General features: G+C 30.9%; 2 protein-coding genes across 2 annotated transcripts; both read left to right on the top strand.

Annotated features, from left to right (window-relative positions):
* Positions 1-3,792: 3,792 nt before the first annotated feature.
* Positions 3,793-9,080, top strand: LOC137828305 (cyclase-like protein 2). The gene is made up of 7 exons (XM_068634806.1): positions 3,793-4,370; positions 4,589-4,633; positions 5,215-5,287; positions 6,293-6,390; positions 7,644-7,714; positions 8,559-8,730; positions 8,810-9,080. The coding sequence occupies exons 1-6, from the start codon at positions 3,950-3,952 to the stop codon at positions 8,682-8,684; spliced, it is 834 nt and encodes a 277-aa protein (XP_068490907.1). The 5' UTR covers positions 3,793-3,949; the 3' UTR covers positions 8,685-8,730; positions 8,810-9,080.
* Positions 9,081-9,824: 744 nt separating this feature from the next.
* LOC137828304 (cyclase-like protein 2) lies at positions 9,825-14,141 on the top strand. Its single transcript, XM_068634805.1, has 7 exons — positions 9,825-10,272; positions 10,912-10,956; positions 11,080-11,152; positions 11,683-11,780; positions 12,151-12,221; positions 13,243-13,372; positions 13,725-14,141. The coding sequence occupies exons 1-6, from the start codon at positions 9,921-9,923 to the stop codon at positions 13,369-13,371; spliced, it is 768 nt and encodes a 255-aa protein (XP_068490906.1). The 5' UTR covers positions 9,825-9,920; the 3' UTR covers position 13,372; positions 13,725-14,141.
* Positions 14,142-17,702: the final 3,561 nt, after the last annotated feature.

The raw sequence follows: 17,702 nt of genomic DNA, 5'->3' as shown, positions 1-17,702 counted from the left end.
TGCTGAACGGAGATGCTAATTTTCTCAAACCATCACAACAACGGAAGGGTCTCAACAGTGGTCCTAGCCCCGACGGATCAGGGCATCCACATTTCTCTATGCTGAACGGAGATACTAATTTTCTCAGACCATCACAACAACCGAAGGGTCTTAACAGTGATCCTAGCCCCGACGAATCAAGACATCCACATTTCTAAAACTTGTACTTTTCCTGTAATTATGTTAGCCTGAGATCATACATGCTATTAGACATTTTCTTAATAAAAATGGGTTAACATGATAATAATATTTAATATATTTTTTTCTTATAATTTTTATTCTGCTTTAGTGTAACACCTTCATATATATTGTCGAGATTCTTCATTACCAATAACTTTAGTGGTTTTATAAATATATCAATATAAATATATAGATATATACCATCTAAACTACATAAAATTCATTTTAATCCTATTAACTAGCTAATTCTTATGATAAATTAATAATATCTACAATTTATGTTTTAGAATTTAAAGAGTCTATTGTAAATAATTGATTAATTAATGTTAATATGAAAATAAATGATTCAATGATCTCTCACCACTTATTTCGATAATATTAATCAATTATTAGAGATATGAAATTATTATAGCAAGTTCCGTCAAAAAAAAAAACATTTAAAAGTTTACACTAACACTTCACAAGATAGTCTTTCCACTACTAAACTAAAATAGAGTATAAGAAAAAAAAAATTCACAACTTTTTGTTTAGTCATGTAATTTTTTTAACTAAAAATTCTTCTAAGTATTATTATTCTAAAGGTATCTTTAATTTAATTAAAAACGTGAACACCATCTTTATAATAAACTAAAAGTAGTTTAGAAAACATATTTTATATATAAATCAAGAAAAATAAAATAAAAAATTAAAAAAGAGTTAGAGTGTATTAGGTAAAATCAATGTTAAAAAAAAGTAATTAACATTAACTAATATTCTACGTTAACAATTGAAGTAATCAATATTTCATTATATAATCATAGAAGTTACAATATCTTCTAAATATATTTATTTTGTCATTCTTTTATGCAACATTCTTGTGCATACTTGAAACGTAATATATTACAAATGTGCACGAGAAATTATTTGTCTCTTGTTTTTTAATAAAACAATTATTTTTCTTTAATAAAATATGTATGTATCTGATTAAATATATATACTTGAGTAGTAAACAACAAATCCTTAATATTATGATACACTTGAAAAATAATAGTATATTTTTCAAATTATCATATTATATTTTTCCTCCCGGTCTTCTAAAGTTAATAATAACGATTCACAACACACATATTTTAATATAAAAAATCATTAAATATATTAATAACAATTAAAGAATGTCACTGACTTTTGATCGTCAATAAGACTAACATATTTTACTAACCAATATCATGTTAATATAATAATATTTGTGTTAATTGGGTCAGAATATTTTATAATTTTTTTATAAATAGGTAAATTATATCTAACCTAAATACATATATAATAATATTTATTATTTTCAATAAGTAAAAAATAATTTTAAGTGTGATACACTCCACATTACTAAGATGATACAAATAAACGAGACTACACAGATAAATAAGATTACGAGAAATAAATATTTCTCATCCATACAAAACACATGTATTTTATTTTTTTAAATAAAAGGTTTTACGTTAGACATGCAACTTGACATCTTAGTTATGTTGACACATCAAGTAACAACAATCATCTGTCATCACATAAAAAAAAAAGAAAAAAAAAAGAAAATACAAAAATAAGAAATTAGACTAAAACCCATATGTTAACAAAAACGATACATAGATAAAGTATATGTATTTATAAAGAATTATAAGAACAAACTAAATCAGCACACACATTTTTTTTACGAAAAATATGAGTAATTCTAAATCTGATTTTCACAAATAATTAAGACAAGTATTTTTTACAAAACACATGTATAATAGTGTTTAAAATTTTAATTATAATCCATTTTGTACAATAATTCAAATAAAGCTTATTTGCTGATATATTAAGAAAACAAAAGAAAAAGAAAAGTAAATAAGTGGACAGAATAATTACTAAAAATAGAAATATATATTATTTTTTTATTAAAGTTTATTTATTCGTAAATAATTCTGAGGAAATTCTTGATTGTTCTAACATAACATTCTTCTATGTAGGAATCCATGATGTGGATGACAGTGGTGCGATCATCTGACATGCAAAGTTAATTAAAAAAATAATGAAAGAAGATAATTAATAAATAATGAAGATTAATTTCATTAAATTTAAATAAAAGTTACGTGTAATAATATAATATATTAAATACTACATTAACATAATATCAAATACTTCATTAAAACAATACAAAAACTACACTAAATGTCAAATACTAAAATAAACATAATGCATCTGCGTTTACTGCTAGGACTACTGTTCCGTGAATGCTTCGTAATCGATGGAATACTTGTCTTAATTTCTGTAGGACAATCAGGTTTAGGGTTACTCATATTTTTCGTGAGGGAAATGCATGTGCTGATAAGTTGGCTAATTTAGGGTTCATTCATAGACAATCATTTCATTGGTATAATAGACTTCCATCTAGTCTGTTCTTATAATTCTTTATGAATAGGTATAGTCTACCTATGTATCGTTTTTGTTAACATGTGGGTTTTGGTCTAGTCCCCCCATATTTTTGTATTTTCTTTCTTTTTCCTTTTTTTAATAATATTTTTTTCATGTGATGGCAGATGATTGTTGTTAATTGAGATGTCAGCCTAGTGCTATATTAGATATATACTGCTCTTTTTTTTATAAAAGTTGCATAGTGATGCCTAACATGAAAATTTCCATTAAAATAAAATAAACATAATGCATAATATAAATACTATATTAGATATATACTGCTCTTTTTTTTATAAAAGTTGTTTTAAGATTTTTTTCATCTAAATTAATATAAATATTTATTTTACTAATTTTAATATAATTTTAAATGATAGTTGTCTCTTATATTTCTTTTAATTTTTTATTTTAGTATACATTTATGAGCTATTATATTTTCTTTAGCATAACTATTTTTTTTTCTTCATGATAATTAAATTAAAAATAATAATATTTTATCAAAATTTAAAAATTAATAAATAAATAAAACTAATGTTTTTTTTAAAAACAATTATATCAAATACTACTACATTAAATATAATATTAATTATGAAAATTATTTGAAGTTTATCAATTTAAAATTTTAATATACATTTATGAGCTATTATATTTTTTTAGCATAGCTATATTTCTTCTTCATAATAATTAAATTTAAAAAATAAATATTCTTTTGAAATTTAAAAATTATTTTATATAATTAAGGTATAACTAATTTACATTTTTACACAAAAATCTCAATAAATTTTAAGGATCAAATTAACATGTCACATGTTAAGAAACCAACACTTATTATTTAGCCAAACAAGAATAATATATATTGAGTTTTTATATTTTAAAATTTTAAGTTTTAATTTTCATAATTTTTAGTTATTTCGTTTTTTTTTAAATAAAATAAAAAATGCTTTACTAAAATATAAATATCCTTTTATTAAAAACATAAAAAAATATGGAAGTCTTTTAAATATTTGAGTTGTGTGATTATTATTTTAATAAAAACATTATAAGAAAATGAAGGTGTATGTTAAAACCAAAAAATATGAATATAAAACATAGTAACTTAAACAAATTAAGAGTATTTTAGGAGCACTGAAACAAGAGGATGAAAATGAAACTAAGTAAAACAAAATCAATCTACTACCATTCAATTTTTGTTTTTTGATTGTCAAAATAAAAAAAATAAAAAAACATTTTGTCAAAGAGATTGGGATGAAGAATTGAAGAAATAGAGGCACCAATTGCAACATGGTTCATTCATTCAGCTCACTGAACCATGAACTCTCTATCACTCTTTGCCTTCCTCTGCGCAATTTCTGCGCATTCCATCGCCGTCTCTGCGAACTCCGCTGCGTATCCTTCCATCCCCGGCGCGGACGCCGACGATGAGTGCTCCCTCCGCGGCGGGGGCGGCGACGCTCTGGTTCCTCCGCGGCGAGAAGTGTACGACGACGGGCGAATCTTCGACATCAGCCACAGGTACGTGCCTGAGATGCCGGTTTGGGAATCGACGGAGGGGCTCGGGGAAGACTTTCTGTGGCTTGCAATTAGCATGAAGAATGGCTCGCGCGCTAACAGCTCCAAATTCACGCTCGGTGCTCACACCGGCACTCATGTCGACGCGCCGGGTCACTTTTACGACAATTACTATGACGCCGGCTTCGACGTTGACTCGCTTGACCTAACAGTCCTCAACGGTAACGTATCGATCCTCTCTCCGTGCAACTTCTATCATTTGTCAATTTCTTCAACTCAACTTCAGATTCTCACAATTTAATAATTATTTTCGTTCATGTTATTATAGTGTTAATTTGATGTTGTTCTCCTTTGGTTTCATTCTTAAATACTGTGTTTATTGATTACCAATTAGTTTTAGATGCAGACAACTGATACACTGCGTTTTATGTGTTAATAGGCCTTGCACTTGTGATTGATGCTCCACGGGATAAAAACATTACCGGTACGTGTTACTAATGATCCAGTTTGTTTTTTCTGCCTTTTGTTTTTGTTTTGTTGAACTCCTGCATTCTGTGTATTGAGTGGGTGGGATATATTTTTTTCTTTTCTGATTAATTTCTTTTACACACAATATCCTGTTTGTATTAACTTTTTCATAAACATTTGTTGGAGACGAATATAAACTAGTAAAACACATTGACCTTTCTTCATACTAAAATAAACTTCTGCACCTTAGTTCTTGGAGAAGTTAGATGAAAAAGCTTTTATAAATTTTAAATGCATAAGTTGATTGCTGAATTCATTTCACCTTCTTTTTTATTCTCTTATAAATACTTGTAAAGAAGTTTATTCAAATAAAGTCTTAATGCTAGACCTTCCTACACAGTAAATTTGTTTAAAAGTTGTACTCGTCTTACCCTTGTTATTCTCAAGTCTGAAGTTGGATTGATGTTTTACTTTCCCATGTTCATACTGTTTTTGATTTATTTGTTTATTTTGAATACCTGTTATAAAATGCAAAAGCTTGTCCTTATCATTTTGTCACGTTTAACTGAAGCATTACCAAATTTCTCCTTTTTCTAGCTGAGGTTATGAAGTCCTTGAATATCCCTAAAGGTGTACGTCGTGTGCTTTTCAGAACTTTAAATACCGACAGGTGAGTTCTATAAGTTACATTACATGTATCATGACTACAGTAGGAGGAATTTCTTCTTGTTAATTTAATAAATCTTCAGACTTGCTTTTTGAAGTGCTTCTCTGAGGCAGCTTCATAGTTCTCGCATATACATGAATTGAAACGTGTTTTGTGCATCGTTTTTTTTAGATTATTACAATATTTATCTTGAGAATCATCTCTATGATTTTAACTTGCAGTTATGAAAAATGAGTTCTAAGAAGGAAATTATGTTGTTCCCGAATCCTGAAGTTACATGGTCTCTTATAGTTTTGAAAATGGAGGGAACAACAATTTTATTCTGCAAATTGCACTGCAATCATTTACAACGTCAGTTTTTTGGTACCTTTTTATGTTCAAATTCAATTTTGGGTTGCTCCTTTCTCGTCATTGTTGGGTGTCTGTGGATCTAATATGTTAACCTGCACACACGTAATTCCTTAATTGTAGTTTCCTTCATTTTATGTGTATGGTCTGTTATGAATAGGGTATTAGAATTTAGAGAATGGAGAGGAAGAGGCCGGTTGCTGGAAGTAATAAGAATGGTTAATTACCAATTATGCATAATGATTTATTGACTCCTAATGGGAATTTGAAAAACTGAAAAGTGAAAACAGAGTGCATGACTATTTATGTTAAAAGAATTTTTGTAAGTCATTATGAACTTTAAATTAGGATTACAAAAAAAAAACATCATTTTACCAACTTTAATATGGTTTTTATGGAGGACTATGGAGGAAATGCAAGGTAGGGGAAGGTTTTGAATAATATAAATTTAATAAAAATGTTTATAGTGCCTTCCTCCCCTTACCCATATCCAAACACATTTAAGTTTTTATTTATTTGATCATGTATTTTAAATCTTGATGATTAATGAATGATAATATCATTTTAGCCTGAAATTTCAACATTTTGCTTAAACTATATACTGATATTTAGTTTTTTAATTAGAAACTACATATAAGTTAATCACTGCTGAATTGTTAGGCGACTCATGTTTAAGAAAGAATTTGATACAAGCTATGTGGGATTCAAGGAGGATGGTGCAAAATGGCTGGTACAGAACACTGACATCAAACTTGTAGGTGAGATATAGATGACTTCTTAAGATTTAGGTTACTTATTCCCTCCCTAAAGCATTTCCTCTGATTCTTGTTCCACTCATGACTGGTCCGTTATCCAAGCCTGCATTTTTGTTTTCCTCTTATAAAACAATCTTCTAATTGCTTCTAAGTGGAGTCATTTAGTTATTATATAGCTTTCCTTGTCACATTTTTTAACTCACTTTTTGTTCCAGTCATTTCTTGTCTTGACTATATCTTACTTTGTCAATTCAGATAACATCCATTTTTTAAGCATACATTTATCTTTTTATCGTCTTTACGAGTGCATGGTAGTTATTAGTATTTATTTGCAATTTAGGAATGAATCAAGATGAGTTGATGTCAATTGATTCTATTCTTTGTGGTTATGAATTAATAAATAAATAGTTGCAAATGCACAAGGTTCAAAGTGCATATGATTATTTTGTATTACTGACATCACTCTTTCTTTAAATTTCATCCGTGAACTGTATATTCGATCAGCTATTTCACCTGCAGTGTTGTATATAATCATCATGTGTTTCTATATCTCCAAATGTATATTTTGGTGATTCTTTATGAGGCCCAACTATTATAGATTCCTTGCCCTTGATTGGTTAGTTAAGAAGTCAATATACTTGTATTCCTCATACCAACGTAGTTACAGAAAATATTCTTTGTTGTGGTAACATCACTTTGTCCTTAACTTGGCCAACCAAAAAGGAGCCCTTTTTTTCATAGAAAAGTAATTTCCTTCGGATCTCTCTCCAACTTGTGGATGACCTTGAACTGTATTCATTGAAGTTACATTATCTGTATAACCAGTTTTTTTCCCACTGAACTAAAGATTGGATCTGGTTGGTTTGAGAAAACATTTTCTGTTTTCATTTTTAGAAGATGCCACCTTATTTTTTACTGTATTTCATTTTTACAAATGTTTATACCAAAAACAGTGAAAACAACCTATTATTTTATTTATATTTTCTGTTTTCGTAAGTCCTATACACTGAACTTTTAAAAAATTAAAAATTAGGGTTAAATTTGATAATGACAGCGCATTTTTTCTTCATTCTCTTGCCCTCTCTCTCTCTCTCACCCTGTCCTTATTTCAGGATATAAAAATAGCAAATGGAAATACCTTGTATAAGGGAACAACTTCAGTGATTGTTCCAATTTATCGTAGTCATATTTCTGTTTTTTTTCCTTGTGAAAGTTGTTATTGCACTAATTCAATTTCCTTTTTATGAAAATGGCAGGAATTGATTACTTATCTGCTGCTGCTTATGATCACTCGGTTCAATCTCATCTTGCTTTTCTGGAAAGCAGGGTAAGAAATTCTCTACCTTATGGTTGAAATTTATGCACCTGTTACTCCTTATTAATAACAAGCTACTCATTCCACTCACTATTGTGTTGAAAAATTATAAAACTACAAATAAGATCTGGGCCCTAAATATGTTAATTAGTGCCTAACATTGGGATCATTTTCCTTGTTAAACTTTTGTACTTGTATTCGTAATGGTGTGGTGGGTTAGATGTCTAAACTCTGATTTTTGGTACTCTTGTTGTCAGTGAATCTCATTTAGATTTAGTGTTTCCAGCAAGTTTATGGCAATATCAGTTTATCTGTATGTATCATTTGATGACTTATTCAGGGAAAATAGCTATTTGTATTGAATTGCTTTTTTAGTTGTGCTTCTCAAATTAATGTATCTTTTAAGAAGCCTAACTAGATTTTTCGATTGTGTATAAACTTTAAGAATCACTTAATAACTATCACCATTGCTAAATTCTTGTACTCATTATTCTTAGTATAAATTTCTAGCCGGTCAGGTTTATCACTCTAACAGAGAACTTTGAGTTTCCACTGCTTAACCTGTCCTTTTTGTTAATTCATAATGATTTTAGTTGATTCATCTTTACATAATGTTCCAGCCTTACCTTACCCAAATTTATGGTGCATTAGCATTCTTATATTTGAGGCTCTTACCTCTAGATAAATAAACTTTAGTTTATTTGGAAAGATATTTGTAGCTTAAATACGTGGAAGATGCAGTTGTGTAAACAGAAGAGATTGTTAGTGTCTTGACTTCCTCCTTCTTTGAAAGAAAAGTTAAAAATTCCATCATTTGTGACTTGGATAAGAGCCTGACAAATTTCAAATGCTTCAGGAGATCATTCTTGTGGAAGGCCTGAAGCTTGATGATGTCCCAGCAGGAGCATATTCACTCAGTTGCTTGCCTCTTAGGTTGGTTCACTCTGAAGCATCACCAATACGATGCATTCTGACCAGATGATGGGGTCCATGCTAGTTTGTGGTCAAACCTGATTTTCAATTACACGGTATGATTATATTACGAGAATGTGCCATATTTTTCATATTCCTTCTGTGAAATATCCTTATCCTTATTATTTTGTCAAGATGCTGATGCTGAAGGTTGAAACTGCCGCAACGTAGTCTGAATATAGTTTAGGTCCACAAGAAGCATTTTGATGAGAATTGCAAGCTAAGCTGATAGCAGTATGTTGAATTGCCTTCTTTTACTTCCTTGGGTTGGAAACTACTGGATACCCTTTGTTTAATGTCTCATCTCAATTATTGTGATTAAACTTCGGCTGTGGACTGTAATAAACTTATGTTTTTAATATTGACCTAGGTTCCTTGAAAATGATTATTATCTTAAATATTTAAATTTTGATCATGATAAGCAATAGAGAGATTAAGTCAAACACATCATGCCTTTCTAAGCCATTTTTAAAAACTAAAAAAAAAACGAATCATACATGTTTTTATTTTCATTTCTTTGTTATAAGAAACTTCTCTTTTTCTAAAAATGATGTGGTTAACCACATGTTACAAATCTTTAAAATGGGAAAATAAATTCCAAGAAGAATGTTAGTTAAGGAATCATATCAAAACTTCTTTTATAATTATATATTTTCATACTTAACATTTTACATATATTCACAAGTATAATATACGTCAAATTAAGTTTATCTAAAATATCAATCAATTTTTAAATTAATAAAAAAATACAGACTTGATTTATTTAATCAAAATTGTTATGTTTAAGAATTAAATTATTAATTATAATCCTTTAAAGTGGTAATAGACTAAAAATGTATTTTCAGCAATATATCTTACAACTAAACAAAATTTAGTCATGCAATTTGTAATTATTAGGCTTCATAATTCCGATATATCATGATTTTAATGAGTATAAAATATTTTTTCCTTCTATTAAACTTCCTCTGGAAGTTTTTCTCCCAACGTAATTTTTTTTAAAAATATTCTTGTTACACTGTTTTTTAATAATAAGTTATTGCATACAGTAATTGAAAAAAAAAGATTATTTTTATGCAATAATAATAATTTTTAAAAAAATATCGAAATGATTTTCAATTAATGAATAAAATAGAAGTAGTTCCGTCTCAAAATGAAATACGTGGTAGAAAAATATCTCATCGAACTTAAAAGGGGATTGGACGTGAACTGATACTGTTTGCGTGGCTGATTGTTAACAAATCTGACGATGAAGTGTGTAGTGTTGCTGTCAGTGGTTGCGTGCGCCTTCGCGGTGGCGGTTTGGGCGGCGAACGGCGATGACAGCCTGGTTCCGCCGCGACGGGAAGTGTACGGCAATGGCCGAATATTCGACATCACTCACCGGTACCACCCCGAGATGCCGGAGTTTGAATCGAAGCACGGCATAGGGCAGTTCCTGTGGCTTCCGAAGAGCATGAAGAACGGTTCCATCGCTAACAACTCCGAAATGAAGCTCCCAACCCACACCGGCACGCACGTCGACGCTCCCGGCCACTTCTTCGACCACTACTTGGACGCCGGCTTCGACGTCGACACGCTCGACTTGGATATACTCAACGGTCACTTTTCTTTTATCATTCCTTTCTTTTTCGTACTCTTTTCTACTGTCTGGATATCCTATAACGAAGGAAAGAGATATTTAATTCCATTGCATGAAAACAAAATGGAAGGGAAAGAATGAGTTATAACTTTTTTTTTATTTCCGTAATTATTTTAGATATGATATCACTGATGAATATCATAAAATTTGCAAATATAAAGTAATTACTTTATTTTAATTGAAAACCTTTTTGTTCCATCAAGTCCACCCTAAATTTGGGAGAAAAATTGTGATGCAGTAATAATGAGATGAGATGAATCATGATCTATTTTCATCCATTATCTTCAATTCCTATTTTTATGAACCAAACGATTGAATAACTTTCTTTTCCACTTCATCTCTTTCCATTCCGTCTTCTACCGCCAATCCAAACCTACCCTCAGGAATAAAGGATAAGAGTAGTTTCAAACACTTTTTTCCTCAACCCAAATCACTTATACTAAATAAATACTCCTTTTAAGGACAAATTGTGAGGTTCCTGGTTCAAAATGGACAATACCTGAGATGTATAGATTCTAATTGTGCAATAGCCCTGAGTTTAGAATACATGTAATAATCTTACTATCATTTGGTCTAAATGCTGATTGTTTGTGTGCAGGACCTGCTCTGTTAGTCGATGTTCCAAGAGATAGTAATATAACTGGTATGCTTTTTTTTCTTCATGTGGTGTATGAGGATTGGACAGCATTGGCAACTTTGTGGTTTTAGAATTATTTTCTCTACTGTAATACTATTACCCGATGGAAATGTGTTGTCCTTTTTTCAGCTCAAGTTATGAAGTCGTTAAATATTCCAAGAGGTACAATACGTGTTCTCTTCCGAACGTTAAATACAGACAGGTAATTACCTACAGGTTTAGCAAGTATTACAATGTTTTGTTAACACTGGGCTATTCAAACATTGCTGCTATGGAGGTACTTAAAGATTATTAAATTTGAGGTAACAATTTTGAAATATAATGTGTGGTGTTCTTGGACTCATGTTATGTGTTTGCTTCAAATATGTTTTCGAAGTCTGTGTAAAATTTTCGTGTGAGGGAACTTATTATATTTATATACTTCATCAGTATAATAATAATAGTTTTTTTCAATGCTTTTGTCAACAATTTGGTTATCTCTTTTTTATTTATTTTAATTTCTGTATGAGTGAGACTTGAGTGCAGCTATTTATATTTTTATTCATTGTACTTGTGTCAATGACTGTATTCTCCTTTATTAAAAGAGTAGAGGTGGATGATAAACAATTTTTTTTTAATTATGATTGCCAAGTTTGCATAAGATTTGTCCAAGCCAAGTTATCATTTTCACAATCATTGAATTTCATTGCTAATTTGAAATCAAATGTTGAACTAAACGTGTTGAATTATTAGGCGGCTTATGTTTCAGAAGGAATGTGACACAAGCTATGTAGGATTCTCAGTGGATGGAGCAAAGTGGCTTGTGGAGAACACTGATATTAAACTTATAGGTAGGTATAAGTGTGGTTTTACTTTTTTAATATTTGGCTGCAGTTTCCCATGGTCACTTTTCCTGTCACTTGTCTCAAGCCCAATAGCTGGATCTAGTTTGTACATGTTAGGTTATATGTTTAGTAATTCGATAAACACTACAAAATATTCTTCTTCCTTTCCTTTCTCTGTCTTTTCTTGTCATCTCTGAAACATCAGAACCCACTTCTGGACTGCTAATTGTGATTCACTATTTTTTTTTTTCATTTTCATTCCATGTTTTTAGTTGAGCACATCTCCCCCAACCTTTCTTTCTTGTTCAGCTTTTCTGCGTTTTTTTTCCTACCTCAATTATGTTGCCTGACATTTATTTTCTGTGGTGTAATGCAGGAGTTGATTACCTATCTGTTGCTTCTTATGATTACTTGATTTCATCTCACCTTGTTCTTTTAAAAGATAGGGTAAGAAAAAGTTCCTTTTGTGGTGAGAGTTTGTGTGTTGTTATGTTTCAACATTGATTACTAATCATCCCCTGCCCCTTTTTAGTGAAAGTCAATCTTATCTTGGGGATTATACCGTCAAAGTACCACTAAGTATTTTTCAATCTCTGTATTTGTTTGTGGTGGCTTCTGTACACAAGTGGAATCTTTGACTTTTATTACTTGTGATGTATGTAGCTATGAACATCATTCGCTCTTTCTACCCCTATTGGTGTATCATAATACCAGTTAATCTTTCTCTCTATGTTATAGCTATAATGTGCTCTTGTCAAACTGTTAACTGGCAAGTATTTGGCTTTGAAAGCAGACCTCCTAAAGATGGTTGGAAGTTTAGTTATCAGTGTTGATATTCTCTTTGCTGTAATTTTATCAATACATATAATAAAATTTTCTAAGATAGTCCACATGACAATTTATCAGAGCTTTATTTCCTTCTAAAAATAATAATGACCTTATTGTAATTTTACTGCAAAATTAATGATTTATTTGGATGACTTTCTAGATTCTTTTCACGTAATGTTTTAGTCAGTTCAAAACTTATCAAGCTTATTTGCAATCTGTTCCTAAACTTTGGATATACCTGTATAGGTTCCTGGAAAAGGATATCCTAATAAGTATAGTTTTACACCGTACATGTCAATGAGGACTCTAAAGAGTTACTGTCTTTAATTTTGAAGCATTTTATAGCAGCTAACTATTAGTAGCCTGAGTATTTTCTCAATGTTAACACCTTAGCTTACACAATGTCTCCATCCATGCCAGTCCCAATTTATAATTTGATTTGATGTTTGCTTGTGTTAAGATATTTTACTGTTTAGTTTGAAAGATAGTTGCCAACAAGTCAGTAAAAATGTATTTTAACGAGATTGGTAGTTGTGTCTTCAGATTCCCTGGTATGAACCAGATTGAATATGTTTCATTTGTTGCTTGGATAAGAAACAGAATCAATGTGAACAAGTCCTAACAACTGCAAATGTTTCAGGAAATCATTCCTGTTGAGGGCTTGAAGCTTGATGATGTTCCTGCAGGATTTTATTCGGTCCATTGCTTACCTCTTAGGTTGTCTGGTGCTGAGGGATCACCAATTCGGTGCATTCTGATTAAGAATTAAGGTAAGTGTGAGAGCTTGGGATGGACAAACTTTGATTTGCCTCTTTATTTCATTAGGGGAGAGGGGTTTGAAAAGGGCATCTGATAACTATTGCTTGGTGTCTTGGTTTTGATTGAATTCTCACAATGATATATAGATAACTTCATAATACAAACACCAATTTGACACTTGTTTTTCTCAATCTTTTTCTTCTTGTCAACCCATTCACTTATCAAATTTACTTTTCGTTCTCTTCTATTTCTTTCTTTTTAGGTGTCAAATAGTGTTTGGGTGTTCTTTAATATTTGTCTTCTACACAAAAAATAAATATTCAGTGAATAAATAGCAAACAGAGTATGTTGAAATCGCTGCAGGAAACAGTGTTGTGTCAAATGCAGCAGGAGGTGCAAATCATCAGGGGTTTATGCATGTACAAGGCGAGAGGGATGCAAAAATCTTAGTATTACGTTGGATTTGGTATCCTTGTGTCTGTTAGGATGGAACTGATAAATTCAGTGGTTCGGTTATGGAGCAAGATAGTAAATCAAGGTGTTGTGCATCGAGTTTTGTGGCTTAGGTTCACTGTTACTAGATACACGCACAAGACAGTATTTTTTAGATATAGCATTATGCTTAATTTTGTCTTCTCTTGTCTGATAAGTTGGAACAGTGGTGTGTATCTTTGTAGAGCAAGATGGTATCAATAATATTTTTGAATTCTAGGGGTTTATGCGTACACTTGTAACCATGAACAGGCACTTCAATTTGACAAGTCTCTTTGAACAAGAAAAGATCGTGTACATAGATCATTTACACAGAGCAATACCTGGTCTCAGTTTGTTATTGAAAATGGCTGCCTGGGGCTCAAATTCAATTGACAGTAAAGGCTACTGTACATTGATGATGAACTCGTCTATTTGGCCAGAGAAGGGTATCTACTCGATTGAAAGCATGTTGCTGTAATTGGTCCATAGTCGCATTATGTTCACTATGACACTTATTTTTGCAGGATTCCCCTACCATGGCTACCTATTTGTAATTCAAATCAATTAATTCGCACCCCATCACCCCTCAGTCACTGGTAGACTTTTTCAATAGATGAAAAGAAAAGAAAAAATAGTTTGAATTATAAGTTCTAACAAAGTCTTAATTACTAATTCATTTCTTGCTGTGAATTTGTGCACAATGTTCAGGATTATTGTATGTTTTCCTATCTTACTACTGTCACTTTTGGTGTCATCATTTCTCAATCTTGAAATCTTGACATCCAGTGCTGGATGCTAGAATTGAACAAAAATATTCTGAAACACTACAGCTTGTAAGTTGATGGAAGAAATCAACTCCACTCTGGATATTTTCATCTTCATATGATTTTCATACATTGTGGAGTAGTCTATATTTTAATCTTTGATGTCAAATGAACTATGTATGAACAATCTAATTCTTTATTGGGTGAAAGATAGAGGTTATACTCAACCAACCTAGCATATTACAGCACTGTTTAGTCGATGTATATCTCTAAGTTTTCACAGCGGCAAAAGAGGAATATAAGAGTCACAGTGAAGAGTAAATTAGAGGGACAGAGAAGTCAGACTGGAGATCAAAACAGGAACAGTAGAACAGGCGAGTATGAAGGATTGATCTTGAACTTCAATTCAAAGAGTAACACAGTGTTAGAACTGTTCCCTGCAAGGAACTTGACAAAATTCTATTATATAAAATGGATAACTAGTATGTAGAACATGCGAGTATGAAAGATTGATCTTGAACTTCAATTCAAGAGTAACTCAGTGTTAGAACTGTTCCCTGCAAGGAAGTTGACAAAATTCTATTATATAAAATGGATAACTAGTAAAAAAAAAGTGACACGCTCTCTTTCAGTTTTCAGGTTTAGTTTTTTATGATCTTCAGTTTTTAAATGATTTACGAAACAAAACTAACGATTTCTTTTTTAAAATTTCAGGTTTACTGTTTAATATAAATTCCAGCATTACAATGTTGAGAAGATAAATTAATGACCTTTTGCTCTTACCAACAAATTAAAGGTTCACCACAGTCACTCTGTTCATTTCCTAGACCAAAGCTTTTATACATAGGCTTGGTGGGGTACATTACAAAGTAAACCCACTGAAATTGTACTTTACTTCTAACAAATACACAATTATTGTTTCAATAGTTGTTGGTATAGAGCACCAAAATATACATGAAAGTTGATTAATAGAATATCACGGGCAATAATGTTATTCTGGCAATTATGACTATCTTGCAATTGTAACATTTGTAAAGAAAAACAAAATAATTTAATTTTGGGAATAAGAATTAACTGCTTATGTGAACCTTTATTTGTCGGTGAGAGCAAAAGGTAATTAGTTTATCAAAAGGATTATAAGTGTTTGTTACTATTTTATCTTATATGAATTTAAATTTTTTAATTAGGTTCATAAAAGGTGTTTCTAATACTCATCTTAGTAAATAAATAAATAAAAGTTAGAATTTCTAATAACCGGTTTGAATCTCAGTTATATTATAGCATGTAATTTCTTGAATAAATGTTGTTGTAATTGTGCATGGTCAAGTTATGATTACTACCACGGCTACCAATGTGTAATTCAAATCAATCAATTCAAACTCTATAAATCCTTCCATCACTGTCTTATCAGCAGCACAGTAATGTATAAAAAAAACCTTGCAATTAAGGTTGATTCTCCCAGAATGGTAGCAAACAAAATGAAAAAAAAAAAACTGTCAGGGAAAGATGTATTACTGAATACGGCTCTTCAGTTATCCTCATAGAAAGATGTAACACTCACTATAACTCCTTTTGTTATCTGCATAGAAAGATGTAATACTCAGTATAGCTCCTTTTGTTATCTGCATGTACTGTTACATTTTGTCTACTTTGTATCTTGTTCAATTTTTCGTTTAAATGTCGATATATGAAACAAACAGTTGGATAGCATGTTTACCAAGTTTTATTTTGAAGTGGGGGTGTGAGATAACATGATTATGTTTTTAATTGATTTGCTTTATAAACAGAAGTTTCTATTAGAGTTAATCATCTTTGACAGCAAAAGTTGCTTTTTCCCTTTTATGATTTGATCTTGATCAACTGTGTACAGAAAGTTTTCACAGGTATTTAGAATCATTATTGTATCTTCACATCTGGCATGCATTCACAACCTATTATTGATTCTCTTTTTGGGGATGATTATTTTCCTTCAATCTTGGTCGCTGAAAAAACTGCGCTTGTGTGATGAAACATTGAGGCCAATGATTCTCAAAATATGTTGAACTGTTTTGTTCATTCACTCATTACGTGTGCAGCCTTTCTTACACGTTTTAACATCAAAAGAATATGATTTTATTTGCACAGATTTGTACAATTTTTTTTCTTTTTTAAAGTTTGTTCTGTTGAAATAAATTATTACATATAAATGAAATTTGTAATATAACCAATCCCATGTAAATCTTTTGGAATGAATTGCCTTGGATTGTGGTGCATGAACTATCCAGATCAATTCAAAACATGTGAGGGCTCATATTTATAACTGCTGCAATTATGGCCCTATGAATTTATTGGAGAGATTCTTCTAAAATTAATATGGAATGTTGGAACAGAAATCTATTTTGACCAAGTAAGGTCTTTCATGGTTTGAATGCATGTAAAGATTAATAGATAGAAAGGACAACAAAAAACAGATAGAATTCAAAGTTCTAACAAAGCCTCAGTCAAATTGAAAAATGATCACTCTATATACATAATTAGTTTCTGGCAGCTATTCAGGACTACTCACTCTACCTACTATTCTGAGATAACTTGCTGCAGTCATTTAATATGTCATCATTTCCTTAAAATCTTGACATGCCAAGATGGAAGAAAAAATTGTACAAAAATCAAATTCTTTACGTCTCACTTAGTTCATCTATTTTTTTACCCAATTGTTTCACAGCTGGGATTTGGGACTTCTGCTGGCATACATGATGCACAACAGCTAAAAATGTACCATGAAAAGAGTCACGGGTTCTATCTTTCTGTGAAGCATTGTGCCATGTGGGTCGAGTAACACGACCTGCAGGTGATAGTATATGAAGTGACAAGCCCCAAGGAATGGCTCATAACTTACTGGACCATATCTTAACTCATCCACATTCTCCTATTCTCTTCGTACAAGTTTTTAAATATTACACGGATGAAAAATAAAAATAGACTAACAGCTTGTATGGTTAAGAAATTATTAGAGTCTTTAGAAGGTAGAAAAGGAAACTATATATTTGTAGGAGTTTCTACTTCGATGTAGATTATGGATCTACATTAGACTTGCTGCGAAGTGAAACAAATCATACACTAATGT

The sequence above is a fragment of the Phaseolus vulgaris genome, chromosome 7 (genome assembly GCF_000499845.2).
Source record: "Phaseolus vulgaris cultivar G19833 chromosome 7, P. vulgaris v2.0, whole genome shotgun sequence".
Lineage (NCBI taxonomy): Eukaryota > Viridiplantae > Streptophyta > Magnoliopsida > Fabales > Fabaceae > Phaseolus > Phaseolus vulgaris.
Note: the sequence above shows the minus strand (reverse complement) of the source record. Positions and strands in the feature narration are given on the sequence as shown.

Bases quoted from the DNA above. Each gene is read 5' to 3' on its own strand.
- LOC137828304 (XM_068634805.1), top strand. From the start codon at position 9,921: ATGAAGTGTGTAGTGTTGCTGTCAGTGGTTGCGTGCGCCTTCGCGGTG. The intron at 10,273-10,911 runs GTCACTTTTCTT...GTTTGTGTGCAG, and splicing joins CGACTTGGATATACTCAACG to GACCTGCTCTGTTAGTCGAT. The intron at 11,153-11,682 runs GTAATTACCTAC...TTGAATTATTAG, and splicing joins CGAACGTTAAATACAGACAG to GCGGCTTATGTTTCAGAAGG.
- LOC137828305 (XM_068634806.1), top strand. From the start codon at position 3,950: ATGAACTCTCTATCACTCTTTGCCTTCCTCTGCGCAATTTCTGCGCAT. The intron at 4,634-5,214 runs GTACGTGTTACT...TCCTTTTTCTAG, and splicing joins ACGGGATAAAAACATTACCG to CTGAGGTTATGAAGTCCTTG. The intron at 6,391-7,643 runs GTGAGATATAGA...TGAAAATGGCAG, and splicing joins CACTGACATCAAACTTGTAG to GAATTGATTACTTATCTGCT.